The 16331-nt window shown below is 43.6% G+C and overlaps 1 protein-coding gene across 3 annotated transcripts in view; it reads right to left on the bottom strand.

Moving 5' to 3' along the window:
* The window catches only part of Uvrag (UV radiation resistance associated), a 300747-nt gene extending 285107 nt beyond the window's left edge, over window positions 1–15640 (bottom strand). For 2 of the 3 annotated variants that reach the window (XM_090348440.1, XM_090348441.1), the window contains exon 1: window positions 15286–15638. In XM_090348440.1, the coding sequence (XP_090204566.1) occupies window positions 15286–15378 (93 nt within the window). In that variant the 5' untranslated portion in view covers window positions 15379–15638. Of the gene's footprint in view, window positions 1–15285 lie in introns of all 3 variants that reach the window. The other variant, XM_090348443.1, reaches the window with a different exon arrangement.
* Between the last annotated feature and the right edge of the window lie 691 nt (window positions 15641–16331).

Here is a 16331-nt window from a genome sequence, read left to right as displayed (position 1 = left end):
AATATTATTCGATCCTCCCAGAATCACAGAAATTAAATAATTTCCAGACTGCCTGCTCCTAAATGGTGGAGCCAGGATTCTAACACTGTGGTTAGCTGTGGTATCAGAGTGAAACTGACTGGAATACATTGTAAAGGTGAAAGACTGTAGCAATGACTCTCCTCTCCGTATAATTAATATAGGCCAATTGTAAAATTAATACTAATCCATTAAACTCTTCAGTGCTTTGGCGAGCAGAAAAATGCAGGGCTTGAACCCCAGACTTTATTCATGCTAAGCACTCATTCTACGAATAAGCTGCAATACTACTCCAAAATTTTTCAGTTATGAACAGATCTTAAGTTTATTTCTTTTCTTTTTTTGTTTTTGTCCTGGGGCTTGAACTCAGAGCTTGGGCACCATTCTTGGGCTTTTTCAAGGCCAGTACTCTTCCACTTGAGCCACAACACCACTTCCATCTTTTTCTGCATATGTGATAGCAAGGAATTGAACCCAGGGTTTTGTGCATGCTAGGCAAGCACTCTACCACTAGGCCACAGTCCCAGCTGTTAAGTTTATTTCTAACTATCAAGTTGTTTCATTTTTAATTCTTATTATACTCTTGTAAAAGGCACTGGAGGAGCTGGGAATGTGCCTTAGTGGCAGAGTGCTTTTTTTTCCTAGCCCTGCATGAAGTCCAGAGTTCAATTCCTCAATACCACATAAACAGAAAGAGCCAGAAGTGGTGCTGGTGCTAGCCTTCAGCAAAAGAAGCTCAGGGACAATGCTCAGGACCTGATGATGATGACGACAACGATAACGATAACAAGGCATTACATACTTGCTACCTTATCATGAAAGAAGATAGTCATCGTCTTTTTCTTGAAATTCAAGGAACAGGCAGTAATTACAATCTTCTAAATCGGCTAATAATGGGGAAGAGGTATTGGTTCATAAAGAACTATTTGCTTCCACGCAAACTCCAGGGGGCTCATTCGCTCATGCTGCTGATGAGCCTGCCTGCAGGAGATACTTTTCCTCCTTCTAGTTAATGGCTTCTAAGACTTCTGGGAGTTAAGAAATCTAATAACTAAAATTTCTGGAACAATTTCTAAATGTAAAAGGTAAAAGTGCTCTTAGTGAGAACCAAGGGGATATCTTATAAGTTCATACATTCTACATAATTTGTGGACTTTGACAGTTCATATGTCTTTTTGGTAATTATCTTATGGTTGGCTTGTTGATTCCCAAAGAAGAGTCTAGAATAAGTCATTCTCCTGAGATGTTCCTTAGGAAAAGAAATCTACAAACCAATATATTTTGGGAACACTGCATATTACCCCCTGATCCTAAGTCCCACCTGAGCAATTTATTTGAAAGTCAAGCTAACCAATAGGGACAGATAAAATTTTTAACTGGTATTCCCCAGATGTACTACAGCAGTCCTATGGTCTAGTAACTATTTTATCCTAGATACCAGAATTCCTTGCAACATATTGTGGTTTATGCAATAACTTACTTTTTCAGTGCTTGGGAGCAATTCCATGACCTTGGACATGCTAGGCAATAACTGAGTTGTATCTCCAGCCTTTGTTGTGTGTGTGTGTGCGTGTGTGTGTGTGTGTGTGTGTGTGTGTAAGACACAGTATCACAAGGCAGCTCAGGCTCGCCTCAGTCTGATAATTCTTCTAGCTCTACCTCCTGAGCACTGGATTTACAGGTGTGTATCACCATGCCAAGTGCTATATTTCTTTTTTATAGCATCCAACACTGACTAAATTTAGGTTGTTGCTTATTGAGGTAAGAAAACTATGGCCCATTGGCCAGAAATATTGCCTATTTGTGCATATTTTGCAAGTACAGATTTTACATACTTAAATATTTAAACTTAATAATAACAAATGCAAATATATAATTTTTCATTGACTCAACATTCACTGTATTCATAATCTGACTTGTTACACTGAAATCCCTTTGTAATAACTACTTAAAATTTTAAAAAAAAACTTGCAGTTATCTCCTGGATTTCAGCCATAATCATTTGTTTACACATTATATAGATCTATTTTAGTAAGACAACAGTAGAGCTTAGTGTTGCTACAGACTGTAGGGCCTGCAACAGCAGTAACCTTTTGTAACTGGCCCTGCACAAGAAAAACACTGCCAACCCTCTGTTATCAAGTCACTAGAAAGTAAGGCTTTGGAAATGAACTATACAACTTGTGGGCGGGGATGGGCGGGAAAAGCAGAGTGAAGAAAGGGTCGTCAACAAAAGAAATGTACTCTTGGAGGGGGGGGTCGGTCATGGGGCTTGAACTGTCGATCTGGGCGCTCTCCCTGAGCTCTTCAACTCAAGGCTAGTGCTCTACCACTTGAACCACAGCACCATTTCCAGTTTTTTGGTGGTTTAGGAGATAAGCATTTCAAAGACTTTTGTGCCTGGGCTGGCTTTGAACTGTGATCCTCAGATCTCAGTCTCCTGAGTAGCTGAAACACCGGGCGCCTGGCCAAGAAATGTACTCTTTACCTGACTTATATGCCCCTCTGTGTATCACCTTTATAGTAACAAAAAAAAAGTTGAGAAAGAAAGAAGGAAAGGAAGGGAGGGAAAGGAAGGAAGGCAGGCAGGCAGTTCTGAATCTGGACCTAGCCCTCAAAGAAATCACTTCCTAAGTATCTTAAATAAACGGAGTCAGCATCAGTGCCACAAAAGGGCTGAGATCTGAGAATGATGCTCCAAAGCTAGTCCAGGCAAAAAAAAAATCCACAAGATTCTTACTGCCAATTAACCATCAAAAATAGCTGGAATGGAGGCATGGTTCAAGTGGTAAAGCACTAGTACAAAGCTAAGTAAGAGTCTGTATTTGTCAGTACTAGCACACACACACAAAAAGAAAACAATTATAGAGCTGCCTCCGTTTTCTACTCTGAATTTAGAATAGTTTTAACATCAACTGATATAAACACGTTACTTCGAGTTCAGAGTCACAAAGAGTAGTCATTTTATAGATCACTAAGGTTTTTGGTAGTAGTTAGACATAAATCTTGATTCCCACTTTCACTTTTCTATTTTTCTATTTTCTCTTACCTAGCTCTAGTCATTTCCCCATCTCCAGCAGCACAGATGGTTAAACTAGTACTCTTTACAAAGCCCTTGAGATCAGGAGTAAACAAGTGTACAAAGCCCATGGCCGGACAAACAATTTCACCTCAGAGGATTTCAGCTTTTACATCTCTAAAATTCCATGGTTGGAAATTCACATTTCCATCTAAAGGACAAAAAACAAAGCTATGTGCTAAACCAAAAAAAGTATAACATGAATTTTTTTAAAAAATTACAGTGTGAAAATTTGCTTCTCTGTGTTCCTTTACCTTACAGTCTAAAGAATTAAACTGTGAAAACATAATACATTGAAAAATGTTAGTTCTGCTAGGCACTGGTGGCTCAAACCTGTAATCCTAGCTACTCAGGAGGCTGAGATCTGAGGATAAAGGTTCAAAGCCAGCCCAGGCATCAAAGTTTATGAGACTCATTCCCCCGCCTCCCCACCCCCAGTCCTGGGGCTTAATTTCAGGGCCTGAGCTCTGTCGTTGGGATTTCTCAAGGCTAGTGCTCTACCACTTGAGCCACTGTACCATTTCTGCTTTTTTCTATGTATGTGATACCAAGGAATGGAACCCAGGTCTTCATGCAGGCTGGGTAAGCACTCTGCCACTAGGCCCTAAGACTCTTATCTCTAATTAGCCACCAAAAAACTGGAAGTGATGCTGTGGCTCAAGTGGTAGAGCACTAGCCTTGAACTGAAGAGCTCAAGAACAGCATTCAGGCCTAGAGTTCAAGACCTATGACCCCACCACCACCAAAAAAAAAAAGGTTAGTTCTAATAAAATGAGGTATTACAGCAGTGCTTAAACCTAAAGGATATAATCTAAAATGCTTCAACTACTCTCCGAAAACAGGTCTGTCTTTAATTTTTCTAAAATGTCTACATTTTAAAATACATACTAAAAATGACAAACATTTCTTGTTCTCCACAGCAATACTGTAGCTGACAAGTAAAAATACACAGCCGATCAAAAACACCCATTTGAAAGCTATGAAAATCTAACTTTCTTCATTTTACCATACTTCAGGCCCAGCTTATTAGTTTCAGTTCTGCTCCTGCTCTATTTCCAGTCAGTTTCACTTCTAAATTTTCTGCCACTAAACAGAATTGTGACTCTGGGGAGAAAATTTTTAAGCAACCACTAAATAAGAACAAAGCTTTTCATTTCAAAGGAAAAAAATCTTTTACAGGAAATACATAAACAAAAATTCCACACACTTGAATTCCTGATGGCACTTTGTCATGTCAAAATAATGATTTTAGGATGCTGATGTCTTAAGTTTCCAGAGCTTCTTTATGCTTTTATTCCAAAGCAGGTCAAAAGTGGCTATGATTTAACTTTCCCTACCCACAACTATACATGGCACTTTTTTTTCTTTGAGTATCAAGAATAATGGTACATAGCAGAGTGCTGTGCTGCACGGTGCATGTGTTCCCTATAAGACACAGCCTTTCCTCTGCTTTCAGAGGCCTTACCAACACAGCTAAGGAAAAGAAGAGGGAACGAAAAGAGGGGATGAGAGAGAAGGGAAGGGGAGAGGAGGAGAGAAAGAAAAAGGAGGAAAAATGGGGAAGGAGGGAGGGAGAGAGGAAAAAGAAAAGAAAAAGAGAGGGACAAGGGTGGGAGGGAGAAGGAAGAAGGAAGGAAGGAAGGAAGGAAGGAAGGAAGGAAGGAAGGAAGGAAGGAAGGAAGGAAGGAAGGAAGGAAGGGAAGTTGGAGACATTAAATTTTAAAAATAAGATTTCTATACTCTTAGGGAAGAAACACAAAGGCACAATGCCTATGTGCCTCTGATCATATAAAACATCAAAATGAACTCCAGAAAAAGGAAACAAGAGAGGGCACAGAAATAGAGGGACAAGGAGTAAACAAATGCACCAGTGGTACTCAGTAGAAACTATGTTGAAAATGAACTACACAACTTGTGAGTGGGGACAGGAGAGAAAAACTGGGAGAAGAAAGGAAGGGGTGACATTATCCAAAAAGAAATGGACTCATTACCTGACATATGAAACTGTAACCCCTCTGTACATTACCTTTATAACAATAAAAATAAACAAAATGCAAATATAACAATACTGTTTCTGGCTGAACAACCACAAGTAGCTCACACCTTTAATCCTCTCAGGAGGCTGAGATCTGAAGATTACAGCTCAATGCCACCCCAGCTAGGAAAGCCTGTGAGACTCTTATCTCCAAAATTAACCACCAAAAATTCAGAAGTGGAACTACGGTTCAAGTACAAAAGTGTTCATTTTTGAGCAAAAAAGCTCAGGGATAGCACCTAAGTTTAAGCTACAGAACAGGCACCAATAAACAAAGTTTCTAAATAGGTACAAACATGTAAAGGAAAATTACATATGTAAATAGTATTATACAACATAAATTATCAATATACAACATTATATATTCAATATATTAAACTAAGCTTTGTATCTGCTTCTGACAAGCGGCTCCTCTTTCAAGCTAATTGTCCTCCTCTCTCTTTAAGCTGTAAAGTTCTTTCAGGGAAGTCCCATATGTAAAGAAAATTTGGAAAAGAAAAAAAGTACAATTAGTTCCTTCTATGTTATGGACACAGTGCTAAGTATAGGGGCTGTGGAAGGTAATTTAACACTCTTTATCAGGCGAGTGTATAGGTGATGACTATAAAAGGGAATAGGCGAGTGTATAGGTGATGACTATAAAAGGGAATAGGCGAGTGTATAGGTGATGACTATAAAAGGGAATAGAAGGCCTGGACTAAAGCCCATAGGTTGATGTCAGGGTGTCTTTTAAAAGTTACCCCAACCGGATCCAGGAGTTTAGCCTAGTGGTAGAGTGCTTGCTTAGCATCCACGAAGACCAGGGTTGGATTCCTCAGAACCACATGTGTAGAAGAAAGCCGGAAGTGGTGCTGAGGCTCAAGTGGTAGAACTCTAGCCTTGAGAAAGTCCAAGGACAGTGCTCAGGCCCTGAGCTCAAGACTAGGACTGGCCAAAAATAAAAAGTTACCCCGACCTTAGATTCCTCATCTGTAAAGTGGGTGGCTACTGATATAAACCTTCCTTGCAAAAAACTTACAAATAATTTATGTAAACACTCAGCCCCAAGAAGGTGGAATATGGACTATAACTAGTAGCTAGCTGGCTTCCAGAGAGCAGTATAGGGAGGGAGGAGGTATGATGAGGAAAGCTCCAGTACAGGGACCTGATGTGGCACATATTCCATGTGGTACTATAATTTATAGTAAGGAATATGCATTTTGGTCTCAGCCCCCATTCCTAGCCCAGAGCTCCTAAATCCTTTATAAATTCCTAAGCAATAGGGTTGCTAGGAAAAACTTTTCTTCTAACATTAAGTATTTGACCCTAGTTCCTGACACAAACCACATAACCCCAGGGTGTTTCCTGGGCAAATGGGTATCTTTGGTCCAAAAAAGGTGGATTCTCGGTGGACTTCTAGATGAAGAGTAAAAAAAAAAACAAAACTATGGTTTGAAGATGGGACCTTTGGGACCAGGAACATGGCCTAGTTAGTGGTAGAGTGCTTGCCTAGCATGCAGGAAGCCCTGGGTTTGATTCCTTGGTATCATGTACACAAAAAAAAAAAGCCAGAAGTGATGCTGTGGGTCAAGTGGTAGAGCACTAGCCTTGAGGAAGCCCAAGGACACTGATTAGGCCCTAAATCCAGTCCCCAGGACTGGACAAAAAAAAAAGAGAGAGAGATTGGAATTTTAAGACCAATTCCTACCAAGAAGGGGAATTAATAATTAAAACTGCTTACTAATGAAACCTCCAGAAAAAAAGTCTCAGAAACCAAGGAGACTGAGGTTTCCTGAGAGGGAATGAAAGTTTGGCCCCTGTCCTCCCCCCACATTAGGTTTGGCTAGCTGTTTACCTATATACTTTGCTACATTCCTTAAAAAAAAAAAAGTGAGGATTGTTTATTGAGGAACAGCAAGAGGCACAGACCTGCAGTATTGGAGGTTGTGCTCTCCTTTGCTACATTCTAGTAAAAAAAAAAAAAATTAGGAAATGGAAGTAACACACTGCCCTGAGTCTTGCCCTGTAGCAAATGATCATGAAACCCAAAATTTTTGTTGGCCAGCTCTGAAGGTTCAGACTTGAAACTGGCAAGTGAAGCAGGGATAGAGCTTTTACCTGTGTTACAGGATGCTAACTGCAGATAGTGTCAAAATTGGAATGACTTCTCGGCCACCACTTATTATCCAGTGGAGAACCTCTTCATGTATTTGGAGAATCCTTCATATCTGGTGTCAAAGTTGTGCTGATGTAGTAGAGAGAGATAGGGGGAAATGATGGTTCCAGACAGCCTGGGTGAAAAAAGTTCAGGAGACCTCATTTCAACCAACAGCTAGCTGGACAAGATGATGTACCTCTGTCATCACAGCTGCTCAGGAAGGCTCAGACAGGGAGGATCAAGGTTCCAGGTCAGCCTCAGCAAAAAGCTCACAAGATCCCATCTCATCTCAATAGAAAAAGCTTGGCATGACAGTACATTCCCTTTATCCTAGCTAAGTATAATTAAAAGGATTACAATCCAGGCCATTTCACATAAAATATGAGACTCTATCTCAAAAATCGCCAGACTGATCTGCTGGGGTAAAGCTCCTGAGTTTAAACTATAGTAAATAAAATAAAATTCAAGGTGGATAAAGACTAGCAACCCTGCATACAAAAAAAAAAGCTATTACAATCAATAAAAATGTAACAGGCAATAGAAAATTTAATACAAGGGAAATAAATAACTAAACAAAAATAACTAAACTTATGCTAAAATACTAAATCAATGTACTCAAAGACATTCAGCATATCTGACATATAGCATATGAAGTTAATAAAGTATAGCTAAAGCTGAGTGCTAGTAGCTCAAAGCTGTAACCCTAGCACCTCACAAAGCAAAGCCCTGGAAAACCTTGGTTCCAGTCTAGCCCTGGCAGAAAAATTTTCTAAACTCCATCTCCAAAGTAACCAGCAAAAGGAGAAGTAGTAACTCCTACCTGTAATCTAATCTACTCAGGATATTGAGACCTGAAGACTGCGATTCAAAACCAATCCCCTCAAGAAACTGTGAGCTTCTTATCTCCAATTAACCAGCAAATAGCTGAAGTGGAGCTGTGGCTCAAGTAGTAGAGCACCAACCTAGAATGAAAAAGCTAAGGGACCAAGCTCGGGCCCTAAGTTCAAACCAGTAGTAACTGACACAAAAAGTAAAAACAATAAAAACCAACACTGGGCTAGGGATATAATGCAAGTAGTAGAGTGCTAGCCAAGTAAGCACAAGACCTTAGTTTAAATCCCAATCCAAATCCTATATATATTAAATATATATATCATTTTATGTATATAAAACTATTAAAGAAATGCAAATTTAAGTAAAGTATCTATGCACATATGGTATAGATATTTAATCTGTACATAAGGGTAGAAATCATGAGAAAACTTATGCCCAAAGTTGACAAAATGTAGAGAAGCAGCCCTATCAAAACTTGATAAAGGAAGTGCAAATATGCCCATGCTTTGGGAGTGAAATATCAGAAATATCAGTACAAGGCCAGGAGTATGGCCTAGTGCCACACTAGGTAGAGTGCTTGCCTAGCATGCACTAAGGTTTGCGTCTGGTTCCTCAGTACACATACACAGAAAAAACTGCAAGTGAGTTTGGCGAGGTAGCTCACACCTGTAATCCTAGCTACTCAAGAGGCTAAGAGCTAAGGATCACAATTCAAAACTAGTCAGGGTACTAAAGTCCGTGAGATTCTTATCTCCAATTAACTACCAGACAACCAGAAGTGGCGCTGTGGATTAAGGGGTAGGGTAGTAGCCTTGAGCTGAAGAACTCAGGGACAACACCCAAGCCCAAGCCCCATAACCAAGACCTACACACACATACAAAGCTGGAAGTAGTGCTATTGCTCAAGTGGTAGAGCTCTATCCTTGAGAAAGCTCAAGGACAATGCCCAGGCCCTAAGTTCAAGCCCCACTAGTGGCAAGGAAGGAAGGAAGGAAGGAAGGAAGGAAGGAAGGAAGAAAGAAAGAAAGAAAGAAAGAGAGAGAGAGAGAGGGGGGAGGGAGGGAGGGAAAGAGGGAAGGGAAGGAAATATCAGTATACTTATACAAAGATATCCCCTAATATGATATTCATTGCACAGGTGGAAGGGGAAAGTCCCAAAGTCTGGCAACTGTCCAAAAGTCTATCAGGACAATGTTAGTTAAAAAAAAAAAAAAAAAAATCAGCCAGGCATGGTAACACATGCTTGTAATTCCAGGGAACTAAAACCTACGTGCAAACTATGCGCCAGTTGCTCATGCCTGTAACCCTAGCTACTCAGAAAGATAAGATTTGAGGATTGTGGTTCAAAGCCAGCCCACACAGGAAAGTCCCAAAGATTCCTATCTCCAATTAATCACCAGAAAACAGGAAGTGACACTATATAGCTCAAAGGTGCTAGCTTTGAGTGATAAAGCTCAGGGACAGCACTCAGGCCCTTAGTTCAAGCCCCATGACTGACAAAGAATATAAAAAATAAAGCCTTGGGGCCGGGAGTTTGGCCTAGTGGTCGAGTGTTTCCCTAGCATGCACAAAGACCCAGGTTCGATTCCTCAGTACCACATGCATAGAAAAAAGCTGAAAGTGGTGCTGAGGCTCAAGTGGTAGAGCTCTAGCCTTGAGAAAGTCCAAGGACAGGGCTCAAGCCCTGAGCTCAGGCCTAGGACTGGCAATAAACAAATAAATAATAAAGTCTTGCTGCAAGGAACTTTTTCCCTAAGTCCCTGATTGTTACATTTAGCTTGTTTTGCTTCTATAAACACATATTTGATACGTTTATTTCCTCATACCAATCATGATTTTGCCTTTATAAACTGCATTCTAGGCTGTGAGTTCTTTAGGACATAAGTCCTTTACAATAGCCAGCTTTGTAATAAAGACTCAACCTCTCAAAAATAATTAAATAAATGAATAAAAATAAAAAATAATAAAACCTATGGTCAAAACAATGTACTCATGTACTTATATAAGCATAGCTTCTATAAAAAGCTTGTAACTTTCACTTTTTTTTTTTTTTTTTGCCAGTTCTGGGGCTTGAACGCAGGGCCTGGGCACTGTCCTTGAACTTTCTAAAGGCTAGCACTCTACCACTTGCACCACAGAACCACTACCAGCTTTTTTGTGTATGTGATACTGAGGAATAGAACCCAGGGCTTTGTGCCACACTCCCAGCCCCCTTTCACTAAATTCTTAAGGAACCTGTGACTTTTTTTTTTTTTTTTGCCAGTCCTGGGCTTGAGCTCAGGGCCTGAGCACTGTCCTTGGATTTTCTCAAGGCTAGAGCTCTACCACTTGAGCCTCAGCACCACTTCCGGCTTTTTTCTACATGTGGTACCGAGGAATTGAACCCGGGTCTTCATGCATGCTAGGCAAGCACCTTAACCACTAGGCCAAACTCCCGGCTGAACCTGTGACTTTCTTAAAGGATCAGTCACTATATAACTCTTAAAAAAAAAAAAAAAACTTTCTACATTCTGAGTAAATGAGAGTGTATCTGGGTTATACTATACAAAGGCTTGAAGCCTTGGGAAAGGAAAGAAATTCTCTCAATATTTTAAGGACAAGGGCATAATAAATGTTTCTCAAGAATCGTAAAGCTAAGGGTATGAAGGAACTTACTCTTCACATGAGCCCATACTGATGCACAATGAATACTAAACTGCAACTAAAAATTAAAAGAGCAACAATCATTTTCAAAATGTGACTACAGCAGTCACCCATGGCTCACACTTTTAATCCTTTAATCCTAACTATTCAGGAGGCTGAGATCAGAGGACCAAAGTTCAAAGCCCAGTCTGGGAAGTAAAGTCCAGGAGATTCTTGTCTCCAATTAACCACCAAAAAGCCAGAAGTGGAGCTGTGGCTCTAAAATGCTAAATGACAGTGCCCAAGCCCTGAGTTCAAGTCCTACAGAAGAAACTACTCCAGAGGAGGGAAAAATAAAAAAGACAGAGGGTGAATAAATGTGAAACACACTGTAACAATACAGAAAATAGATTAACAAACCTCAGTGGAAGCTGTTAATTGATATGTGTGTAATAGGAGCAGCAGGAAAACTAGCTCTGCTAGGACAGGTACTTGGGAGAAAAAGGTTAAAGGGTGAAAAAGGATAGATGTTGTCTAAATGGATTGTCTGTATGAAAATAAGACAGTGAAACTTGCTGATACTGGATTAGAAAGGGGGAACAGGTTAAGAGAAAAAGATGTGGAAGATTTTTTTAGTAAATTGTATACATGTGTGGAAAGTCACAATTAAACTTGTACAGCTAATGGATAGTCACACACACACACACACACACACACACACACACACACACACCCTAGAATATTGGTCTTCAACTGGAAGCAATTTCTCCCACCAAAGGACATTTGGCCTTATATGAACCCATTCATTTTTTGTCCGTTGTGGCAAAAAACTGAACACAGGGCCTGGTCATTGTCCCTGAGCTTTTTCTGCTCAAGGCTAGCACTCTACCATTTTGAGAAAATAGCATCACTTCCAGTTTTCTGATGATTAATTGGAGATAAAAGTCTCCCAGACTTTCCTGCACAGGCTGGCTTTGAACCATGGTTCTCAGATTTTAGCTTCTTGAGTAGCTAGAATTACAGGAATGAGCCACCAGTGTCCAGCTTGATCCCATACTTATTGTCAGAACTTTGAAGGTGTTGCTGAAATCTTGGGAACATCCAGGAATGTGGCTGACATGCTATAGCTTCTGCCCAGCCCCTAAATGTCAATAATACTGAGAAATAATAACACTGCCTGAGAAATACAGTCTCAAGCAGGCTGAGGGACCACTGATTTTCACTTTTATCACAGCAATCCTAAATCAATAATAAAATTTAGAAATATGGACACCTGGGGGCAGAGAGTATGGCCTAGTAGTTGAGTGCTTGCCTAACATGCATGAAGACCCAGGTTTGATTCTTCAGTACCACAGACATAGAAAAGCCAAAAGTAGTGCCGTGGCTCAAGTGGTAGAGCTCTAGCTTTGAGGAAAGCACACGGACAATGCTCATGCCCTGAGTTCAAGCCCCAGGACTGACACACACACAAAGAAATATGAACACCTTATCAACTACAATGAGATAAATGACATGCTTGATTTTCAAAGTGCTATTCAAAAGAAAGCTGCTCTGTACCAGTGGCTAATGCTTGTAATCTTAGCTACTTGATAGACAGTTCCAGGACTGAAGATTCAGGGTCAGCCCCAGCAGAAAAGATTCTAAGTCTCCTCAACTTACACACGAAACTAAGATAGGGAGGACAGAACCAAACCAGGCCAGGCAGAAAAGTTCAAACAACTCCCTCAAGGAAAGCTGGATGCCATGGTACACACCTATGACCCCAGCAAGAACCAGAAGCTTACAGTGAGGCAGACCCATGCTCAGGTGCCAGTTGGATAGAAAGCCAAGACCCTCTATCTTGTTAGATGCCTGCACTGGTGGCTCTTGCCTGTAATTCTGGCTACTTGGAAGCAGAGGTCTGAGGATCACAGTTTGAAGCCAATCTGTACAGGAAGCTTTTTTTTTTTTTTTTTTGCCAGTCTTAAGGCTTGAATTCAGGGCTGGGCTCTGTCCCTGAGCTTCTTTTGCTCAAGGTTAGCACTCTGCCACTTGAGCCACAGCAGCATGTCTCCCTTTTTTGTTTATGTGGTACTGAGGAATTAAATCCAGGGCTTCATGCATACTAGCCAAGCACTGTATCACTAAGCCACATTCCCAGCCCCTGAGAGACTTTCATCTCCAATTAAAAGCCTAAGTGGAGCTGTGGTTCAAGTGAGAGAGTGCTTGCCTGGAGCAGAAAAAGCTAAGAGACGGTCCCAGGCCCTGAGTTCAAGCCCCAATATCTATGCAAAAACAAACAAAAAGGCCCCTTTTCAAAATCAGCCATTGGAAAAGGGGGCTAGAAGTGCAGACTAGCAAACACAAGCCTCTATTTTAATATCACCATGAAAGAGAGTGAGTATGGACACTGCAACTATCTAAACATTTGAAATTTACCAAAATCTAGGCAAAACACAGTTTGAGGCTAAAAATGAAAAGCTTTATAAATACATGTGTGCACCCACACTTGACTCTCGCAAACAATACTAAATTTACAAAAGACAAACACAGAAGACTGTATTTTGCATAATTTCATTTATATAAAATACAAAGACAGGCAAAACTGATCTCTTATATCAGAAATTTTAAAAAACGGTTGAGAGGAAAAAAGTAGAAAGAAAGTAGCCAAAGAGAACTTCTGGAATGTTCATGGTTTTGCATTTCTTAATCTGGATAGTAGTCATACAATGGTTCACTTTGTGACAATTCATTAAGCTATACACTAATCATCTGTGCTTCAGACAGGCCAATGACAGAAATGTTTATTGTTTAGAATACTACACATTTATATCCCCAAAAGCTGAACTTTTGATCAACAAAGCTAATTATCAACTGCAAAAGTCAATAGGCTTTGTTATATAGGCTGCCTTCCCATAATTCCAGAAAGATCCAGAAAGCTGCAAATAGCATCCTCCTTGGTACCCCATACAGCTTTCAGCTGTCCACTGAATCCACTATATGTCCCTTGGCACCAATACAAAAATTTGGCAGACACTGGCAGATGCACTTGAATTCGTTCCATGGAGACTTTGTTTGGATTATTTCTCCAGGGGTTAAACAAACAGGCTCTATGAAGTAAATGATGCTTTCTTTCTCTTTCTCAAATCCCATGTGTTCTCAAAGCTCCCCCAAACTAAATTTTTCTTGGGCCCTTTCAACAGTGCTCATCAGTCCTCCCTTCTCCCACTATCCATCCCCCTCACATTCATACACACTAGGCTATCTGGGCACACTCATGTTCTCATTAGAACCTCACAGCACAAATTCAAATTCACTGTCCTCAAACTCCTAGTACTCACCACCAACTCCCTGTGGCCACAAAACCAGGGCAGAGGCTAGCCTACTCTTAAATCCTCTTCCACGACTGAAAGCCTGGTACCATCTGCAAACCCCTCTGCCTATCTACAACCATCCCAGTGATGGCTATTAGCCCCAACTTTTCTCTTCCCCTTAGTCCCCCCACACACACACCTTTTTGACACATCCACCCCATTCCCATGCCCCCCGCCCCTCTCTCTCTCTCTCAACTTTCTTTAGGAAGCCTTTTCGAAGTCCCTCGGGTAGGATGGAAAGTTCCAGGCAGGAATGAAGGAGGTACGGAGGTAATGGAGAGAAGATTGCTCAAGTTCCCAAAGCAAACAAGAGTGAACCAGAGACGGAGTCAGGACGCGGGATTCTGAAACCAGCCCCCCACCTAGCTAAACATGGAATCTTATTCTGGTCTATCTTCGCGGCTCTAACAGGTAGTTATGCAAAACAGTTTTTTAGGAGATTTATGAGCACTTTGCACAACAGATCCAACACGACAAGTTCCCCAAGACTGACAGTTTGCCGGGTATTTTAACTCTGTCTAGTGCTAGCACTCCTGCGAAATCTTCCCTGGACGGGAAGGAATGAGTAGTCGAGTTCTCAGATCCCCAAATCCTTATCTCCCTACAGTGCGGATCCAAGACGCCCTCAAAGCCCTTGCTTGAAGGATGGGAAGCCACCAATCAATCAAATCCTCTCCCTCCGATTACTGACTACTCAAATGCGAGCCTAGGGTCTGCGGATTAGAAAGGAGCGGAGGGGAGCAGCTGAAGAAGTGCTGGAAATGACACCTCCTCCTGGCCTCCGCAGCCGGGGACAGGACGGGAGAGCCGCGCTCGGGCTGGTCTCCGGGCGCACAGGGACCCCCCCACCCACACCTGGCCGGGTGCCTTCCCTGCAGGAAAGAGGGGAGGGTCCCGGCCCGGGGATCCCCGGCGGCCGGCGGGCGAGAGGCGGGCCCCGGGGGAGCTCGGCTGCCTCCGTGCGGGCTTGCCACACGCCCATCTCGGGGCCGGGGTCCCCCCACCCCCGACGTCCGGCCGTCGCGGGACCCCTCCCCTCGCCAGAGCCCCTGACAGCCCTCCGCCGTGCAGCCAGCTCTCCCGGCCACCTCTCAGGGTCTCCCCGCTGGCTGGGGAGGGGGAAGGGGGTCAACGCAGGCCACCGGGTCTCCACGAGGGCCTCCCCGGTCTCCTCCGAGCGCCGCGCGCCGAGCGCCGGCGGGCTTACCTGCTGAGACGGCAGCTCCACATGCAGGGCCCGCGCGGCGGAACCCGGTGGCAGAGCGGCGGCCGGGCCCCCGACCGACGCGGAGGCGCTCATCTCGACTCCGGAGCCGCCGAGCGGCGGGGCGGACCCTCCTCTGGCATCCGCCGCCGCTTCCAAGTCACGACCTGCCAAGCCCCTGCAGCCTAGAAACTCCCCACCCGAGAGGCTCGACCGCTTAGTCCCTGCGTTGGCCGCCGCCGCTGGCTAAGGAAGAGCCATATTACCGCAGTGCAACCCCCCCTCCACCCGGCCGAGGACTAGCTCGCTCATTGGCTCATCTCTCACGGGGGCGGGACGCAAAGGCAGCCAAGGGACGTGCTATTGGGTAATAGCTCAGTCCATCGCCGCCCGGAATGGCCTGGAGGCGGAGGGACTGGAGGCTGGCCTCAATTGCGTCTGTCAAGCCCGGGTGAAACCCGGGGCGTTGCTTCTTTTTATCCCAGTCTGATTGGTCCTTCCCCAATGAAGGGGCGGGGTCTTATGGTGGAGTCGCAAGGGCTGTGGCTCTAGCTCGCTGTCAATTTTCGGCGATAGGAAGAGAGGCGGGGTCTTGATGAGGCAGAGAGCGTCTAGGCTCTCGTGTCACGTGCAGAAGGCTGGCGAGTCACCTGATTCGTGAGACTTAGTCTTCAGAGCTACTTCCGCCCTCACCTAGTTGCCATGGCAACAGGCCTCCGGCGGAGGGCGGGGACCCGGCAGGGGACCCCCCCCCCCGTTTTGGCAGCCGCGGGTCAGGATGGGTAGTCTCCCTATTGCCAGCTCCTTGAGCAGTCTTTTCCCGAGGCTGTCTGTCTCTCCCGCGGACGAGGACAGAAGAGGAATGATCGATGGCTCCGCGGAGAGCCGCCCCGCAGGACGCACTGGCACCGGAGGAGCCCGGTCGGACGGCCCGTCGGCTCGGCCGCCGCCACCTCCGACCCGCGAGTCCTCGGGTACTCTGACCGGCCGCGCGCGGGGTGTGCCGCCGCCCTGGAGGGTGCTTCGGCGCCGTGGGCGGGCGGGTGGCT

This window comes from Megascapheus bottae, chromosome 16 (genome assembly GCF_031878675.1).
Source record: "Megascapheus bottae isolate mThoBot1 chromosome 16, mThoBot2.hap1, whole genome shotgun sequence".
NCBI lineage: Eukaryota > Metazoa > Chordata > Mammalia > Rodentia > Geomyidae > Megascapheus > Megascapheus bottae.
The sequence above is the reverse complement of the archived record's forward strand: the minus strand, read 5'-3'. Positions and strand labels throughout refer to the sequence as shown.